This window comes from Terrapene carolina, unplaced genomic scaffold (assembly GCF_002925995.2).
Source record: "Terrapene carolina triunguis isolate 2854851 unplaced genomic scaffold, T_m_triunguis-2.0 Scaffold84, whole genome shotgun sequence".
NCBI classification, from domain to species: domain Eukaryota; kingdom Metazoa; phylum Chordata; order Testudines; family Emydidae; genus Terrapene; species Terrapene triunguis.
In genome coordinates, this window is record NW_020664435.1 from 43750179 (window position 1) to 43769805 (window position 19627).

Here is a 19627-nt window from a genome sequence, read left to right on the forward strand (position 1 = left end):
AACCTAGAAAAGCAAGGAAGTGAAGACCAGCATGGCATTTCCAAATTGTTCTATAGTTAGTAGAGAGGCAACGAGGTTTTAGAGTCCAGGTAAGTAGCTGCCAACTGATTTTTGTTTTCTGTAGACAGTATGGGTTGAAGGGGAAGTCCATGAAGTATGTTCTATCTTACTGGTGCATGGAATAGATTATTTCACAAACTAACATTCACAAACTATAGTAGCCAAGCATAAGTATATTTTTGTTGCCTCTGTGGTGAGTGACATGTCTGCATCCACAAGCATCACCAGATGTTGGGAATGAATGCGTAAGGACAGCAGTCTCTACTAAGTCAGAATTACCACTGAAGAAGGCTACTCTAGGTGCTAAAAAGTCAGAATGCGTTTGTTTCTGGTTCCCCTAATCTACTTAATAGGGAGCAGTTTCAATGGGTAGCTATTTACCTGCGCTCTAAATTCCTGTTGCATCTCTACTGCAAAAATAATTTTTGATTTATCTGAAATAAATAATTGTGATAGTCTCATTAGAGAAAACTTCAGTAATGCTTTGCTTTGTCATGGAATTTGGCTGTTTTTATTTTTTTGTGTCGTGAGGACAATATAAAATAATATTTTGCTTTCTTTTTGAAGCATTAAGGACTACACTGCATTAATGCATTTTCCCAGCCCGTTGTTTTGCTTCATTTTTGTGTGAACAATTGCTGCAATCTGAACATGTCTGTTCATGTTCCTAGCACAGACTACTTCCACAATTTTTGTCCACAATTATTTGTAACTGTATCAAAATAGCTGCAGTGTTTTATAACTACTTTGTCACATTTCCTGGCATATTTTAATATGTAGGTGGAAGAAGCTAAGCAGGAATTACAGGAAGTTGTAGAATTCTTGAAAAATCCACAGAAATTTACTGTCCTGGGAGGTAAACTTCCAAAAGGTAAGAATGTCGTCTGCTAATTTATATAATAAGATTCCTGGAATGTCACTCTGAAGCCTTGAATGTTTGAGTCAGAGTGAAGCAATGGATACAGCTCCCAGAATGGTTGAGAACTCCCTGTTCAGAATATTACCAGATTCAATCATCACTGGACTTTGTTGTCTATCATCATCCAGATATTAAGTTCTCAGCCATTTCGACTTTTCAAACTACACCAGTGTGGTGTACACCAGTAGTGTAGCATGTATCTATTCCATGCCAAGAGTCCTACCCCATTGTGATTTGAGAGGTAACTTAGGTTTTTTTAAAGTAGCAAAATTGGTACTGTGTATGGTGGATGTGTGTTGTCTTTGTCACTTGTAACTGTGAGAACAAAATTTTGATCATATCAAAGGCACTTGTGCTCATTGAGGGTTAAGTCTGTGGCATGTTTATAGCTTAAAAACCCATCTAAGTTAAAACAAGAATCTTAATATGTTTAAAAAAGAAGCAATGTTTATGCTCTAACTTTAAAAGGGCTCAGCCAGTTTTGCTGAAACTCCCCCAGAACTCTTGTGTTGTCTCAGCCCAAATGTGAGAAACGAGAATCTTGGGCAAAAAAATGGAAAGCTATATAAGTTTAAAAAAAAAAAAAAAAGTTGAAGAAATTAGTAGGCTAGAATGGAATGGTTCTTTTCATTCTAAAAGTTAGTCTGTTAGGAAATTGAACAGTTGTTGAAAATGGCTTACCTCTCCTCGTTGCCATGAACTGGTATAGAAAATGGTTTAGACTAGGCACAATGGTTACCACCATTTCAGCAAGAATAATTAGTATTTGATGGAACTTGTCTTGAGTTTGACCACCCTCAAATCTCAGGGGTGTGAAATGGGCTTGCCGCGTCTGCGCTGCCACTTGAACTGTTTTCAGGAACAGTTTAGGAGGACTTATAACTGAAACCCATTTTCAACAATGATTCAATTGTCTAATATACATTGGCCTTAAGTTTATGGCAGTTGTTTGCTCACTTACACAGAGGAAAAGGGAATTTGTAGATCTGTTTAGGTCAAATTATTTTCATCTGACTTTTGAAATATGGTTATAATTATGTTTTAAACGGTTATGTTTGTTCTTCTCTTTAATTCGTATAGACAGGCTTTGAATTTTCTATAAAATTTAAATGAGTCTCATTGACCCACCCTACTTTATAGAGATCATATTGTTGATCATATTCATAATTTAACAAGTCACAGGACCATGACAAAACATACATAGTAGATTGTGTTTTTAAACGGGGAAAATTCTTAAGTGTAAGAAAGGGCAGCACTGTTGAGGAAGTATTTTTCCCAAATACAGTTATCAAAAAGTTGACACTGGTAGAATTTTAATAATGATAGTATCATACACTATTGTATCTAGATTTCTGATTTTATTTGGCAATATGCTTCTTTTTAAATTTACAGATCTGTTTCCATGCTTCAAATTTAGATCAAAGTATAAATAGATCAACTGTAAATCTAAGTCCTGCTGTGCTGCAACCATGTTGAAATCTTGGTTAAGCAATATTTGAAATTAAATATTAAGATCTAATTGAAGCTAGTTGTAAGGATTTTTTTAAAGACTTGGAAGATATGAGAGAGCTACTGTATAACAGAGTTTGTTTATGATAGTATAAATCTTTCTTCAGGGATTTTGTTAGTTGGACCACCAGGTACAGGCAAGACCCTTCTTGCACGAGCTGTGGCTGGTGAAGCTGATGTTCCATTCTACTATGCATCTGGGTCAGAGTTTGATGAGATGTTCGTTGGTGTTGGAGCCAGTCGTATCCGAAATCTATTTAGTAAGTTCATTTTTCAGTTCAGTTGTTTTCTATTCCTTTAACACTTTAAGTTGGGTGTTTGCTGATGCTATTTAAAAGTGTCAGGAGTACATATGTTAATTGCATAAAGTACTGGTTGCTGAAAAGTAGCAATGTCTCATGGCAAAAAATATACTTCCACTCTGGGCCAGTTTTCCATTGAAATGAATGAGACTAACCGGACTCATGAGTGGCCATGAACTGCAGAAACCTACTTTCAACATTAATTTAAACTATTTCCAACGCATGTAGAAATGTCTTGGTAAGTTATTTAATACCTCAGTCTTTCATAGACAAAGGGATACATTCACTTAAAATCATAATTCTGTCTGGAATATTATTTAGCCACTGTTGTCACAAGTAGGTCCTAACATTACTAAATGTAATGAGTAGGGCTTCGTGTCTGTGACGGAAGTCAAGGATACTATGATTTTTTTTCCGCAACCTCTGTGAGTTCTGCAGTGGTCAGTGTGGCTGACCCCAGGGCCGCCAAAGCAGTTGGCCCCCACGGCTCCCCTCCCCAAGCAGTGGCCTCCTAGCTAGTCCCCCACAGCAGTGGTCTCCCCAAAGATTTAGTCATGGGGTATTTATAGTATAAGTCATGGACAAGTCACGGGCCATGAATTTTTGTTTATTGCCCTTGGACCTGTCAATGACTTTTACCAAAAATACTCGTGACTAAATCGTAGCCTTAGTAATGCCTAAGGAAGAACTTTTTTTAGTTTTAATATAAATAAAACAAAATATAAACAAAATGTAACTAACAAGATGTCAGTCTTCACCTTGACACTTTCCTTATGTTTTGTGTTGCCTGCCTTTATCCTTTGTCTGTTTTTTTCTTTTCTTTCTAAAATATAAGTGCTATGTTGCAGGATATGCCTTCCTCAATGTGTGTACAGTGCTTAGCACATTGTGGATGCTACCATGCTGTAATAAACAATAATTTGACAAGACTTTTGTGTAGCCAGTTTCACTCTTTCCACAATATAGTAATTTTCTCCTTTTTGTGACTTTCACACAGCAGGAGGAAAAAAACATTTTTTAAAAGTGGGGAAAATGGTAAAACTACAAACTGGCAGGCGAATTAGGCACAGGTGTAGTACTTGAAACTCACTTCTTTTACTTTAGACTTTGCTTCTTTAAAAGAGCACTAGACTGGGGATCGGGAGAGCTGGTTTCTTTTCCCGGCTCTGTCACGGGCCTGCTGGGTGACCTTGGATGAGTCACTTCACCTCTGTGTCCCAGTTTCCCAGTCTGTAAAATTGGGAGAATACCACCTCCTCTCTTGTAAAGTGCTTTGAGATTTGTTGATGAAAAGTACTGTGTAAAAGCTAGGTGGTATTACATTTATTAAATTGAGTAGATGTCAAGTTAACTGTCCCTCATTCAGTTCAAAATATAATTGGGTTTAGCTTCTATTTTTTTATACCATTTAATATCTGATTAATCAGTTTAATTTGTCTTGTTTAGTATATTTTTGTCTATCGTCAGAGTGGGCTAATTTTGGGCCAAAACTGAAGTTGTGATAACACAAGGTTTTATAAAGTCTAAGTTTAATAGAAATGTTCCTCTGTAATGCTTGCCTCAAAGATACTCAGAAGCAAGAATTCACTTAAGGTGTGCCCGTTTTTCATCTCCAGATGTCTGAACAATTGGAGAAAATATTTTGTGATAGGAAATATATTAAGGGATTATTCACTTCTCCCTCTCCTCATTAAATTAAGGCCAATACAGTGCTAACATCTCAATATCCCCTTTCTTATTCCCATCAACAGCCTCTGAGCGTGAGCTTTAAAGAGGCACTATGAAAACTGGTAAGGCCTAATATTGACTTTTTGCCTTGACACTTGTCATTTTGCTGGAGTCCCCTTGCCATCTGTGTAGATACAAGTTACCCTGAACAGATGGTATTTAGATGGAAAATAAAGCCAACCTGTGATGTTTAGTGTGTGTGCACCCATTTGTGGTCTGAGTGTTAGATTATTGGGGAGTTTTTTTAAGACCACAACTATCGCTTTTGAGCGGTCAGTTAATTAATACCTGTAATTCTGAAGGTGAAACCTTTGCTGTGAGAGAGCTGATAAAGTTGACCTATTGTATTGTACCTTAAGTTCCTCAAACTTGACAATGTCTTCTGTTTTAATGGGTTACAATTTGACATCTACTTACCCTAAAAAACAGTTTTTGTGTGCATATGATCTAAAATATGAATTTCTTAATCTTTGGTCACTTTTTCCCAAATACGTTGGTTCATTGACTGAAATAAGTGCAATTCTGGTGACAGTTGGCAAAAAAAAATTGAGTCCTAAAATAGTGGAGTAATAGAATAGAAATAATAGAATCCTAAAATAATAGGGAAAATTGGACATCGTTTGTATATATGAAATACATTGATTTCAAATGTTCTTAAGCTATTTTCTTTGTTAGGGGAAGCAAAAGCAAATGCTCCTTGTGTTATATTTATTGATGAGTTGGATTCTGTGGGCGGGAAGAGAATTGAGTCTCCAATGCATCCCTACTCAAGACAGACCATCAATCAACTTCTTGCCGAAATGGATGGGTACATATATTTTTGTTCTTTGATATTTTGATATTGATATTTTTAAAACACCTGAATGAGATATTCCCTCTCTTAAAGCTGAGGTTAAGAATCTCTTCAAAACTGAGATTTGATTAAAGGTTATACAATTTAAATAATACTTATAACCAATTTTATCACCACTTTATGCTAGCAAGAACAGTAGAGCCAGGAATTCTGGTGGAGGAAAGTATACGAGAGGGCCAGGTTGAAGTGGCAAAGCAGATGAGATGGTGCACGTGTGTGCGTGCGCGCGAGCACCCTAGCTTTAAAAAAAAAAGAGAGAGAGCGAGAGCGAGAAAAAGGGTGAAAGATGAAGGGGGGGGGATGAGAAATCGAAGTTGGAGCATTAGCTGGTTTAGTGTCTGTTGAGCCCCAGTAGGAATTAAAGCTACCAGTGAAAGGGGAAGTATTCATGGAAATGTTGCTTTCCCTTTGCAGGATTGAATAATCCCTTCCCCTCTAGCCCCAGGGTGCACTGGTTTAGTAAGTGCCAGAAGGGCTATGTGCACCAGCTTTGCTTAACTTTGTCCTTTTCCTCTGATTCAAGTAGATGCATTTGGCAGGTGTTCTCACTGGGATACAGACCTTGAGAACTAGGAACAGTGTTTCTAGGATTTAAACCAAATAAAATCTAAATTCACCCCCCCCGATAGAAGTATTAAGCTGAAAAGCGCTTACTACCTGCATGTTGTCCTCAAGGATGAGCTAAAAAAACTGTTTCCCGACTTGACCTAGGGAGCTTGGTTGCATCTTGCCACTTTGACAAGCAGTGCAGGTTTGGAATGTTCCTTCATCTGTCTTTATGTAATAGTGCTTAACTCTGGGTCTGGATGAAAATGTACCTGATGTTTCACATCAACTCATTCAAGCCATAAACCTAACAAAGCTATTTTTGTTACTGATTAAGCATGAAATACTTTAATTTTCAAAACGGAGGTTTGATTTTTTTGGGGGGGGTCAAAAATACCCCTTTTCCATTATTTAGACCAAATTTTAAGTCCCGTTTTAGGAAATAAAGACATACTGTCCCTATTAATGATGATCTATCAATTGATTGCCTCCAGAGCTATGTCCTCTGGAATGGATGGGTGGGTAGAGGAGACATGAAGACAATCACTGGGTTGATGTGGCTATGTTTGTGGCTCAGACCTCGTCAGTCTCCACACTCTGATAGACCAATTGACTGCAGCTGGCCCAGAGAAGAACCAGAAGTAGTAAACTAGCTAAAAAGTGGGCAGTCCTTGTTTTGTTTTGTTTTTTAAGTGAAATTTCATAATGCTTAGAAATCTAACTTTGTAAACTAATATCCTTTAAAATCTTTTTTTGAAGCTTTAAGCCTAATGAAGGAGTTATTATTATTGGTGCAACAAACTTCCCTGAAGCATTAGATAAGTAAGTATGAAGTTTATGTACCAGTCTCACAAATGTGTATTAAATCTCCAATTCTATAGTGATGGGGGCTGTCTATGCAGTTGTGATAATCTTCAGATTTTACAAATAATGTTGAGGTTACTTTTCTCTGGAAAGCTGTAGGGACCGGCCAATTTGTAACATTTAAGAGCCACTGATTTAGAGGAAATATTACCACGTGTTCTAGTAAGAATTGTAAAAATGTGCTAAGTGATGGCTGGGTGCCCAGTCTTCCATGATACATTGACAACTTGGTAAAGAATCACCCCTTAGCCGCATATACGTTTTTGGCAGCAATTCTATACAACAAAAATATTACTGTGCCTCCTGATAGATTAATAGAAATTGCTTTCTGCTAAAGTTAACCAGCAACAAACACCTACATCCGCTTTTTCCACAGCGTACAGATAAGTGGAGAGAGAGGTGTGTTCCTGGGAGAAAGTCTTCACAAAATGTCTGTTTTATTAAGAAAATTAGATGCTGCTGTAACACTCTGTCAGTAACATTGATCTTCAAATGTTAAAGCACATCTTATTTACTAAGTTTCTTTTTTCTTTCTCTTAGTGCTCTAATACGTCCTGGCCGCTTTGACATGCAAGTTACAGTTCCAAGGCCAGATGTGAAAGGTCGAACAGAAATTCTGAAATGGTACCTTAATAAAATAAAGTATGATCAATGTAAGTATAAATATTTAGCTGCGTGGGATGACATCTTTTGCCATCAGACTCTTGGTCCATCTAGTTCAGTGGTTTTCAACCTATGGTTCCGGACCCCAGAGTGGGTTGTGACCCCGTTTTAATGGGGTCACCAGGGCTGGCTTAGATTTGCTTGGGCCCAGTGCCAAAGGCAAAGCCCAAGCCTGAGCGCTTCACCCCAGGGCGGCAGGGCTCAGGTTACAGGCTCCGTGTGTGGGGCTGAAGCCCTTGGGCTTCGGCTTTGGCCTCCCGGCCTGGGGAGGTGGGGCTTTGGTTCTCCCCTGCCCTCCCCAAGGGTGGTGGGGCTTGGGTGGACTCAGGCTTTGGTCCCCACTCCTGGGGTCGTGAAGTAATTTTTGTTGTCAGAAAGGGTCATGATGCAATGAAGTTTGAGAACCCCGATCTAGTTCATTGTCATGTCAGCAATAGTGACTTGAACCAAATGCTTCAGATGAAGGTGCAAGAAACCTTGCAATAGACAGTTATGGGACAACCTGCCCTGAGCAGAGCTTCCTTCTAATCTGCAATGGTTAGAGGTGTGTTTAAATCCAGAGGCATGAGAGTTCATATCTCTTCTAAAACTTGTTTATTTTAATATTTACTGTTGTAACCAGGCATTCTCATTCATATAAATGTCTAACCTGTTTTTGACATTGTTAGATAAACAGAAAAAAAATTCTTTGCAAGGAAGTAATAGGTGTTATCAATATCTATTCTTTTTTCACACAGCTCTTGATCCAGAAATAATTGCACGAGGAACAGTAGGATTTTCTGGAGCAGAGCTAGAAAATCTTGTGAACCAAGCTGCGTTAAAGGCAGCTGTTGATGGGAAAGATATGGTAACCATGAAGGAACTGGAATTCTCAAAGGACAAAATTCTCATGGGTAGGCTTTTCATATGCAAGACTAACAGTTTTTAAGATAGTGTAGTGTTATATTTGAGTGTGTTTATTGCATTTTGTTATCAGTTTCAACTACCTGCTTCTCAATTAGACTGATTTTTTTAGTGCTTACCAGCTACAATGGTGGGCACATTAGAAAGGCCTGAGATGGATGCTTTCAAATGCAAACCTAAATGATATTCTAATAATGTAATAGTCTCAAGTACAGTAATGTTATCTAGTTAGGTCAAAGCTTATAGTAGTTGCCATGGCAGGTTCAGATACTGACAGCAAATGCTCTGTGTGGTAGTGTGCTACATTGGGAAATTTACTCTTGCTATAAAGGCTAATGGCTTTTAAAGGCAATTAATTGAATCATTATATCCAACGTGCTTGGGTGTTTAGAAGCTCTGAAGCTACGAAGTTAAGAAGAAATTAACATGTTTCCAACCTACTGCAATAATCTTTCACAAATTCAAATAGTGTAAAAAAACAAACAGTGGCACCGTCTGTAATGTACTCAGCCAGACTATACCATAGATACAGTTAGGACAATTTTTGGATTGAGTAAAGCATGCTATTGTGACATGACTGAGGCTTTAGGGGAGGATGAGGGTAAAGGGGATGACCTATAGCTGTACAAAAGCCTTCTGCTGTTCACTCCAACTTTGGATAGGACCCATCTGGATCAGAGGGTTCACAGTATGTTAACCACAGTTTAAAACAGATTGTCTGAGATTTGTTAATACTGCAAGCTTTTTGTAGCAAGGACTGTCTCAATCAACGTCCTATACAATAATGAGTATGCTGTCAGCACTTTAAAAATAAATGGGAGGCAAAGGATCAAATAAAGGAGATATGCTTCTTCCTTGTAAAGAAGGGAGGTAGATTATCAGAACCCTGGAGCAAGATTTGGTTTGAGTTGGTGAGGTAAAACTTAGATGCCTCGGGCATATACTAATTGAAAAACATCTTCTGATCTATTTATACTTGATGGACTGAAATGTTCAAAAGCACTTGGAATTACCCTCACATCACTCCCATTAAAGTCAAATTGACTTCAGTGAGAGCAGAGTTAGGCCAATACTGAGCCTTTTTGAAAATTCCTCCCAGTAACAAATCTAATGACAATAATTTGATTCTTATTTCACTGTAGTCCTCAAATGTCAGTCGTGTGTGTGTGTGTGTGTGTGTGTGTGTAAACATGTTGAATGATAGTTAATGTCATGTGCTTGTTATGCAGCTTTATTATTCTTTTCCTTTTCATATGTTTTTAAGGACCTGAACGTAGAAGTGTAGAAATTGACGATAAAAACAAAACAATCACAGCATATCATGAATCTGGACATGCTATAATTGCATATTATACCAAAGATGCAATGCCAATCAACAAAGCTACAATCATGCCCCGAGGACCAACACTTGGACATGTGAGGTTTTTTTTTTTAAAAAATAAGCCTAACATTTATACTATTTACCTTTTCGCACTTTCAAGGAATTTCGCAGCAACATTGTGACATAAAAGGCACGTCATGATATTGCAAAACTACTTTAATAAACTAATGTATATAAGATATAAAAATAAGCTTTTTAAAGAGAAAAATCTTCTGAATTGTTTTTTTCTACTTTGTTCCTTTTTCCTATAGCTGAGTTAGAGAGACAGACTTCTCCTTAGCTTCAAACCTGCTATCAATAACTAGCCATCAATAATGGTTCAAACAGGCAAGGAGGAAATATTAAGTCTTGATGTGATTCTGAACTAGTATTGGTCCGTTTCTCTTCTAGAACAGCCAGAAAATCCCAGAAAGCTTAAAAGCAGAGCTGCCTTTTATAGAAACTTCCTTGTATCAAGTCAGTGCTTCTCCAAAGATATTGTGTCTAAAATAGATTGCTACCTTCAATAATTAGCTCACTCTTCTTTTAGGACAGACCTTGTCCCTTCGACATTTCTATCCTGTCCTTTGAAATCTGAGCTGGGTGATATTTGAATAGGAAGGGAGGTGTTCCCTATTGTGTATATTTGTCTTTTAATATCCAACCAAACTAGTGTAACACATTGATCCAGAAGCATATGGACCAGTGTCCAAACAGGTACAGAACAAGATGGGATATTAGTTGGTGTCTGCTATCGACCACCAAATCAATTTAGGGAACAAGATGCTCACCGCCTTACGCACCTATTTGCAACATGTAAGGAAAGAAAGTTGAGACTGGGGGACATCATTTGAGTAACATACACTGGAGGTCTCATGCTGCCAGTACTAAAACATCCTCAAGTGTTGCAGCCAATGCAGAGGAATTCTGTATTAAGGCATGGTCCAGCAGAGTGACTGACCACAGAACTAAAAATTAATGGTTGCTTAGGTATAAGTGATCATGACTTTGATCACATTTATAATGTGCAAGCAGAATAAAGTCCAGACCAGTAATATATATATTTGTGCTTTAATAGGGTTAATTTCACAAAGCTGAAAACAGTCATGAACCCAATCAGTTGGGAGGAAGAATTTAATTGGAAAATTGTGAGTGATAATTGAGAATAATTTAAGAACACCCTACTAAATGCCCAGAAAACGCCAATTGAAAAAGAAGGCTGCAGTTAAAAGATCAACCTGGTTTAGAGGGGAACAGAAGGCAGCTGTAAAACCAAATTAAAGAAAAGGGAAGTTGAAAGTAATGAATATAAATCAGAAGTTAGGAATTGTAGAAATTGATAAGGGACGCAAGGAGAAATCTATGGCCAGCACAGTAAAGGACAATAAGGAGTTTTAAAATATATTAGAAACAATAGTATTGGTCCATTACTAGAGAGAAATGGTATTATCTATAATAATTAGAGCCCTACCAAATTCACGGTCCATTTTGGTGAATTTCACGGTCATAGGATTTTAAAAATAATAAATTTATTGATTTCAGATATTTAAATCTGAAATTTCATGGTGTTGTAACTGTAGGGGTCTGGACCCAACTCTGAAGGCAGCACCGCAGAAATAAGGGTGGCATGGTATGGTATTGCCACCGTTACTTCTGTGCTGCTGGTGGGGCACTGCCTTCAGAGTTGGGCACCTGGCTAGCAACCATCGCTCTCCAGCCACCCAGCTCTGAAGGCAATGCAGAAGTAAGGGTGGCAATATAGCAACCCCCTTACAATAACCTTGCGACCCCTCCCCCCCATGATCCTCTTTTGGGTCAGGACCCCCAGTTTGAGAAACACTGGTTTCTCTTGTGAAATCTGTATAGTATAGGGCAGCGGTTCTCAAACTTCATTGCTCCGCGACCCCCTTCAGACAACAAAAATTACTACATGACCCCAGGAGGGGGACCAAAGGTTAAGTCCACCCGAGCCCTTCCGTGCCAGGTGGGAGGGGACAAATCCGAAGCCCGAGCCCTGCCGCCCCATGTTCAGGGGCCAAAGCCCAAGCCCCAGGGCTTCAGCCCCATGCAGTGGGGCTTGGGCTTGGGCTTCAGCCCCAGGCCCCAGCAAGTCTAACGCCAGCCCCAACAACCCCATTAAAATGGGGTCCCTACCCACAGTTTGAGAACCACTGGTATAGGGTAAAAATACACAAAAGACCAGTTTTCATGGGGGAGACCAGATTTCACAGTCCATAATGCGTTTTTCATGGCTGAAATTTGGTAGGGCCCCTAATAATAATGCAGAAAAGGCAAAACTGTTCAATAAATGTTTCTGTTCTGTGTTTGGGGGAAATCCAGATTATGTAGTCTCATCATATGTTGATATCCCTTTCCATTCCATTAGTATCTTTGGAGGATATTAGACACAAGCTACTGAAGTTGGACACTTTTAAATCAGCAAGTCCAGATAACCTTGAGACTGAGTTTTAAGAGTTGGCCTGAGAAGGTTGTTGAACTATTAATGTTGATTTTTCAATAAGTCTTGGAACACTGGGATGGTTCCAGAAGACTGAAAGAGAGTCTATGTTGTGACAATTTTAAAAAGGGGTTAATGGAATGAGGTGGGTAATTATAGGCCTGTCAGCTTGACATTGATCCTGGCCAAATTATGGAGTGACTGATACAGGACTCGATTAATAAAGAATTAAGGGAGGGTAATGTAATTAATGCAAATCAATGTGGATTTATGGAAAATAGATCCTGTCAAACTAATTTGATATCATTTTTTATGAGATTACAAATTCTGTAGATATAGGTAGTAGTGTTGATGTAACAGCCTTAGACTTCTTTAAGGTGTTTGACTTGGTACCCGCATGACATCTTGATTAAAAAAAAAAAAAAAAAAAAAAACTAGAATGATATAAAATCAACATGGCACACATTAAATTGGTTAAAAATTGGCTAATTGATGGGTCTCAAAATGTTGTTGTAAACTGGGAATAGTCATTGAGCAGGTGTTTCCATTGGGATCCTGCAGGTTCTTGCCCCTACACTGTTTTAACGTTTATCAATGACCTGGGGGAAAAATGTAAAACTGTCACTGATAAAGCTTGCAGATGGCTCAGTCTGGCGGAATGGTAAATAATGAAGTGGAGAGGTCACTGATTCAGAACGATCTGGATCATTTGGTAAACTGGGCGTAAGCAAACAGTATGCGTTTTAATACAGCTAATGTATACATTTGGGAACAAAGAATGTAGGCCGTACTTATAGGATGAAGGATTCTATGTTGGGAAGCAAAGAATCTGAAAAAGATTTTGGGGTCATGGTGGATAATTAGCCAAACATGAGCTCCCAGGGTGATGCTGTAGCTAAAAGAACTAATGTGATCCTGGGATGCATAAATGGGTGGAATCTTGAGTAGAAGTAGAGAGGTTATTTCATCTCTGTATTTGGCACTGATGCAACCGCTGCTGGAATCTGTGTCCAGTTGTGGTGCTCACAATTCAAGAAGGATGTTGGTAAATTGGAGAGGGTTCAGAGAATAGCCATGAGAATTAAAGTATAAGGTCTGGTCTACACCGGGGGAGAGAGGGAGGTCGATGTAAGATACGCAACTTCAGCTATGAGAATAGCGTAGTTGAAGTCGATGTATCTTATTTCGACTTACCTCGGGTCCTCACGGCGGGGGATTGATGGCCGCGGCTCCCCTGTCGACTCCGCTACCGCCGCTTGCCCTGGTGGAGTTCCAGAGTTGACGGGAGCGCGTTCGGGGATCGATATATCGCGTCTAGATGAGACACGATATATTGATCCCCGATAGATGGATTACTACCCGCTGATTCAGCGGGTAGTCTGGACGTACCTTAGAAGACATGCCTTATGGTGATAGGCTCAAAGAGCTTAGTCTGTATAGCCTAACAAAGAGAAGATTAGTGGGTAACTTGATAAGGGGAACAAATATTTCATAATGGGCTCTTCAGTCTAGTGGCAAAAAGTATAACAATCCAGTGGCTGGAAGTTGAAGCTAGACAAATAAGGCATACATTTCAAACAGTGAGAGTAATTAAGTATTGGAACAATTTACCAAGGGTTGTAGTTGATTATCCATCACTGACCATTTTTAAATCAAGATTGAATGTTTTTTAAAAAGGGATGCTGTAGGAATGTGAGAATTATTTTGGAAGTTTTATGGACTGTGTTATACAGGAGGTCAGACTAGATGATCACAATGGTTCCTTCTGGCCTTGGAATCTATGAATCTATATCCTCCAGACAAGTTGAACTGTACTGAGCACACATTCAGGAAATAGTGAGGATACTAGTCATTTTGTAGTTCCCTGATCTTGGTTCTTGGGTATATCAACATGTAGGTTGCTTAGGGCTTCTGGTTTTACATTTTACTAATAAAACACTTCTTTAAAAAAAAAAAAAAAAAAGTATTTTAAATTAGGGGAGGAAATTGGCATTTATCCAATAAACACTGAAAATAGTTACTTGTATTTTTGGGGGGGAGGGATAGCTCAGTGGTTTGAGCATTGGCCTGCTAAACCCAGGGTTGTGAGTTCAGTCCTTGAGGGGGCCACTTAGGCAAAATCAGTACTTGATCCTGCTAGTGAAGGCAGGGGGCTGGACTCGATGACCTTTCAGGGTCACTTCCAGTTCTATGAGATAGGTATATCTCCATATATTTATTTAATATTTAGGCTTTGTCTACACAGAGCAGTAATGTGGACTACAGGGGAGTGATTTGTAAAGCACACTAATGTCTTGATCTTTAATAGGTCCGTGGAGAACCTGCTGGTGTGCACGAAAGGTTCCATAGTGTGCTTTAACATAGTGCAATTTGAAACAGTACTACATTAAAGTGAACTAAGGAGTGTTACAAAGAGATTGCTCATTACAATATATACTAATGAGCTCTGAAAACTCCTGATTTTTGGACATCTATATAAAACTCAAAAATTGCTTTTAAAAAAAACCCACCTGAAAAATAAAATTAATAAATCCAGAAAAAAACAGAAGCCCTAACACTGCTCTATTTTATGCTCTATTTTATTTTAATCTGACAAGTTCTACATTTTATAGGTATCTTTGCTACCAGAAAATGACAGGTGGAGTGAAACTAGATCCCAGCTGCTTGCACAAATGGATGTTAGTATGGGAGGGAGAGTAGCAGAAGAACTCATATTTGGAAGTGATCACATCACAACAGGTCAGTTGAGATCTGTGGCTAAAGAATCTTCTGTCAATGGATATTAAGTTTATGTAACTTTGGTTTAGTTGACTTTAACATAAATTTTGTTTTTAATGACTAGGTGCTTCCAGTGACTTCGACAATGCTACTAAAATAGCAAAGCTGATGGTGACTAGATTTGGAATGAGTGAGAAGGTAAGATCATATTAATTTAATTTTAGTCATACCGAGTCATTGCAGTTGCTCTGATTCTGCACCTTTTATGTGCACACAGCTATGAAAGATCAAGCTATCTAGAGATCAAGAAATTCTGTTGACATAGTAACCCAATAAACTAGTGATCTGGCTAATTTGAAATGCAAGCTTTGTCTTTTGACCTTCATACAATGGGTTTTCTTGTTGAGTTCTGTACACTTGACATATCAACTTATACGCTTGCATTAAACAAACACATTTCTGCTAAGGGGGAGTATTGCTTATGCATACTCACAAGATTATTTTTGTAGCAAAATAAATGTTCTAAAAATTGAAGATAATCTTAAAGATTCATTCCTTGGAAGAAAATCTCAGCTGACATTGGGAAAGGGGGTGGAGAGAACTGTGATTTTTGCAGACTTTTAAAGAGACAGCATTATATTGGATAGCTTGAAAAGAATAAAAATTATTTCACAACTAAGATGTAATCTTAAAGGGAGCTTTGTTTTGACCATACGGAAATATAACCCTGCAGTGATGTTATAGCTTGTTTGGCTTGTGACTTTTTGCCAGATTTAGTAATATGGATGTATATATTATCTAGCAATTTTGTGGGTGGCGGGTGGGTGGTACATCTCTTTTACAAAAATAGCAATAGCATCAGTTTTTTATTGAAATGGAAGATTTTTCTTGTCTTGCTATTCTCTTTCTTTAGCTTGGTGTTATGACGTACGCAGATACAGGGAAACTCAGTCCTGAAACCCAGTCTGCAATTGAACAGGAAATAAGAACACTTTTAAAGGTAAGATTTGTTTCCCGCAATTACTTATCCCATTTAAGAGATGGGCTGAACAAAGATAAAGAATGACTGATTATATTGGTTTCTTTGCAATATACAGTATAGTGCCTGACCTTGTGGATGGAAATATTCTTAAAGGTGCAGCTAAGTCAAATTTGAACAAAAACCCACAGTCTCTTCATATTGAATGCCTTTGAGGAGGAGTTAGTAGCTTTGCATTTGGTTTATGTTTAAGCAGCATGGCATAGGCAGGGTTGGTTTTGTTATCCAAGCACACCTGATGCATTCCATGTTAACACATACTTCTGTCTTTAGAGTGGTGCTGTGCTTTAACTGTGTAATTTCCAATGAATTAATGTGGGAGTTCCACTGAATACCTTCCAGTTACCTATTTTAGAATAGGTGGTGATTTTGTGTTACTTTCACACTGTTTTATAACTTTCCATCAAGTAATTGAACATAATTCTTTGTCATTCTGAGACTTCCAGATCAGAGTTCCAGTTTAGGGTATCTAGTACCATTTTTTTTCAAATTTTTACTTCCTGGTTAGCATTTTGAGGGTTAAATTATATTGTATATAAATGATTATTCTAACTCTTAACAGTGCTGATGTATTTGAGATTCAGATTTATTATGTTTAATTTAAAATGGTGTATTGGGATTTTCAGATTACATATATTTATAGCATTGTGATAAGTGTTGCTATATTTTTCTAATCTTCTATTTTCAATGGCTCATAACTTAAATTTTTTTTGAGTAATTAAAATAAATTGTCTAAAAGTGAATTGATAAAAGGTATGCTTTAACTTTAAAAAAAAAAACCCACCACAATACAATATACAATATAATTTAGATTGTACGCACTTTGGAGTCTGGGTACATTTTGAGAGACAGCAAAATTTGAAGCTGTGTAATATGAGTATTTTTAAAAGTTATTAAGCCCTTTTATTGTGTTCTGATAACTCACAGGGCTTGATTTTTAAAAATTGACATGTTCAATAGTAATCTTTAAGGAATCTTATACTGAGATGTCAGTCATTCAGTTTCCAAATTTACTAAAAAAAAAAAAAAAAAATAGCACAAAGCAGGTCTGCAGGATTGCTTCCTCAACCCACACATAGACCCTGATCCTGGCAAAGACTTAAACTTGGGTGTAAAGTTACACACCTGAGGAGAGCCATTGAAGTCTGTGGGACTCTAATCATAAGCACTTGCAGCATTTTATGCTTAAGTCTTTGCAAGATCAAAGCTATACTTAGGAGTGAACTGAAAGGATATCTCTCATGGGTGCTGTGTACCCTTTCTTAGTGGTGTATTTTGAATTCAAAATGTACTTGTATCGTTTTCTGTTCTGAATTTTTAAAAAAACTTTTACCTTTTTATATTAGGACTCATATGAACGAGCAAAGAACATTCTGAAGACCCATGCAAAAGAACACAAGAATTTAGCAGAAGCTTTATTGACATATGAGACTTTGGATGCCAAAGAAATCCAGATAGTTCTCGAGGGGAAAAAACTAGAAGTGAGATAACAACTTCCTTTATGGAATCTAACTGATCATTTGAAGAATGTACATCTAGCAATGCAGTTGTCTCTGAATGCAGCATAGCTTTTTTTTCTTCCTGATGTTTGCATAGTATTAATAACATTTCTTAGTGTTAATGCATTGTCTTGAGCTTTTGTTACAATTATCTAATTTTTGTCTTTGTTCAGAATGAGAGACAAGGAATAAAGTAAGTTCCCACAGGAAAAAAATCAGAAATATAAAATCTCAGGGTCGAATCCACCTTGTTTGGAGACCTCAGTCAAATGTTGAAATTGGAAGAAAAGAAAAGTGAATGCTCTAGTGTGTTCAAGCATATTTTCCTTGGTTATGCTGCTATCGGTGGGTTTGAAGTGGTACCATCTTAATATGTACAGTATAAAATTTTGTAGAAAGTGAGCCCTTAAGTGCTAAAGTTACAGAACAGTAATGATTTTATGTTTACCAATAAAGTACAGTTTTAAAAAAACACTTTTCCTGCTCCAGAAATGGAACAAACATAGCTGTTAAATGAGTGGATACACAGTGCGTCTCCAATACAGGGAAATACAGGGCTCCCAAAACAGATGAACTGTTGTTAATTGCACTTTCATTACTCTTAAAAGATAAAGTGTACATGTTCATAGGATTCAAAATTTTCAACACGATATGTGGGCAATGATGGGATATACCTGTTTAAAACTCGTTGGACCATGCTGTAAAAAGTAGCGTTCATGCTGACAAAACTGTGCCAGGGATGGGAAATGCTGTGCTGTCACACCTAATGTGCTCCTGACAAGGTTATCTCACAAACTTTATAAAGTTAGCAATATATGGGTGTAATTTGATAGCCATGCTTTTATACTGCTGGACATACTATTGAATTGGTTTTTACTAATATTGTGTATGGGCTTTTTGATAAACCCATGAAAGATCTCTTCTAAGAGGAGACAAGTATTACTCAACAAAAAAGGGTACTTCAGAAGCAAGTGGCTTGTTGGTTTAAAAAACATTCCCTGTTACCTGTTCCATAAAAATAAATCTTTTTTGTTTGAAATTCTACAACTTTTAATCCATATAAGTACTCACTGACGTTCTAGAGCCAGAAGAAAGTGTAAAAAAAACCGTTAGCAACTAGGTTACAATCAAGCAAAAATTATTGCAAGTAGCATTATATATGCATCTTGCTGCTGCCAGGTCCAGGAAACAATTTTTAGGAAAATTAACACTTTCTGATTATAAGAGTCTCTCTGTACAATTATAGAAAATATTAGATACTATACACTTTTTCTTTCCTAGAGAGAAGGCTTTTATTAGAATATTAACATTTAAGGTTAAATAGTGAAAAAATTGTGCCAATAAATGTGAAAAATTTGAAATAAATTGGTAATTAAATTTAGAATTAACATTAACACAGGATTTTGTTAATATAACATTGGGCTAGCTAAAAAAATTTATTAGTAGAGAATGCATTTTCCTTTCCTTTCAAAACCAGTGCTGCAATACCACTTTTTTTTTTTTCTCTATTTACTATGTTGTTTTCATTCATTCAACTTAGTACCATGACATCCCTAGTGCAGTATGGAAGAACCTCAAGACATTTGCTCTAAAACAGTATACCAAGCTGCTAGGCTGATTGGTTACAGATGTATATGTATTTTAGGAATATGCATTCAGAAACACGCAAATATGACATGCTTGGCATCTGTTTTTGAAATAATAAAGGTTCATTTTAGTATGCACTTTGCTTTATTTCATTTTTCTTTCACTGTGTATTGATATAAAGTGTAATACTAGTTTCCCTCTTATGTAAATTGAGGTGTATATAAACCATGCTTAAATTTGTAAATAAATTAAACCGTTATGGCAAGCTTGTAGTTTCTTCAGTTAGACCACTAGGAAGTTTTTTTTCTGAAACACTCAAACTTTATTTCCTTAAATTGTTACTTTTAGTAATTAGTTGACTTAATAGAGGGGTAATTCTTTTTTTGTCTAGTAAATAATATGAATTGTTTAAACAAAAAGCAAAACTTGTCACTCTTGAAGTCAACAAATCTATTTTGAATTTATCTATTTTGTTGGTTTATATAATCAAAAGTTACTATTTTTTTAATTGCCCCAATTTTAAATCCCTCTTTCAAAAGCCTATATTGTATTAAGCTGTACTACTGAAGGACAGCTGAACATGGTTTCCTCTGGAGTCTCAAATGCTACTCCATGTGCT

At 37.2% G+C, this 19627-nt stretch overlaps 1 protein-coding gene across 2 annotated transcripts in view; it reads left to right on the forward strand.

The window, feature by feature from the left end:
• YME1L1 (YME1 like 1 ATPase) overlaps positions 1-19145 on the forward strand; it is a 37903-nt gene extending 18758 nt beyond the window's left edge. For both annotated transcript variants that reach the window (XM_026649499.2, XM_026649500.2), the window contains exons 9-19: positions 841-931; positions 2596-2748; positions 5194-5326; positions 6677-6739; positions 7322-7434; positions 8182-8337; positions 9612-9763; positions 14778-14904; positions 15008-15081; positions 15797-15883; positions 17269-19145. In XM_026649499.2, the coding sequence (XP_026505284.1) occupies positions 841-931; positions 2596-2748; positions 5194-5326; positions 6677-6739; positions 7322-7434; positions 8182-8337; positions 9612-9763; positions 14778-14904; positions 15008-15081; positions 15797-15883; positions 17269-17412 (1293 nt within the window). In that variant the 3' untranslated portion in view covers positions 17413-19145. The remainder of the gene's footprint in view (positions 1-840; positions 932-2595; positions 2749-5193; positions 5327-6676; positions 6740-7321; positions 7435-8181; positions 8338-9611; positions 9764-14777; positions 14905-15007; positions 15082-15796; positions 15884-17268) is intronic.
• The last annotated feature ends 482 nt before the right edge of the window (positions 19146-19627 follow it).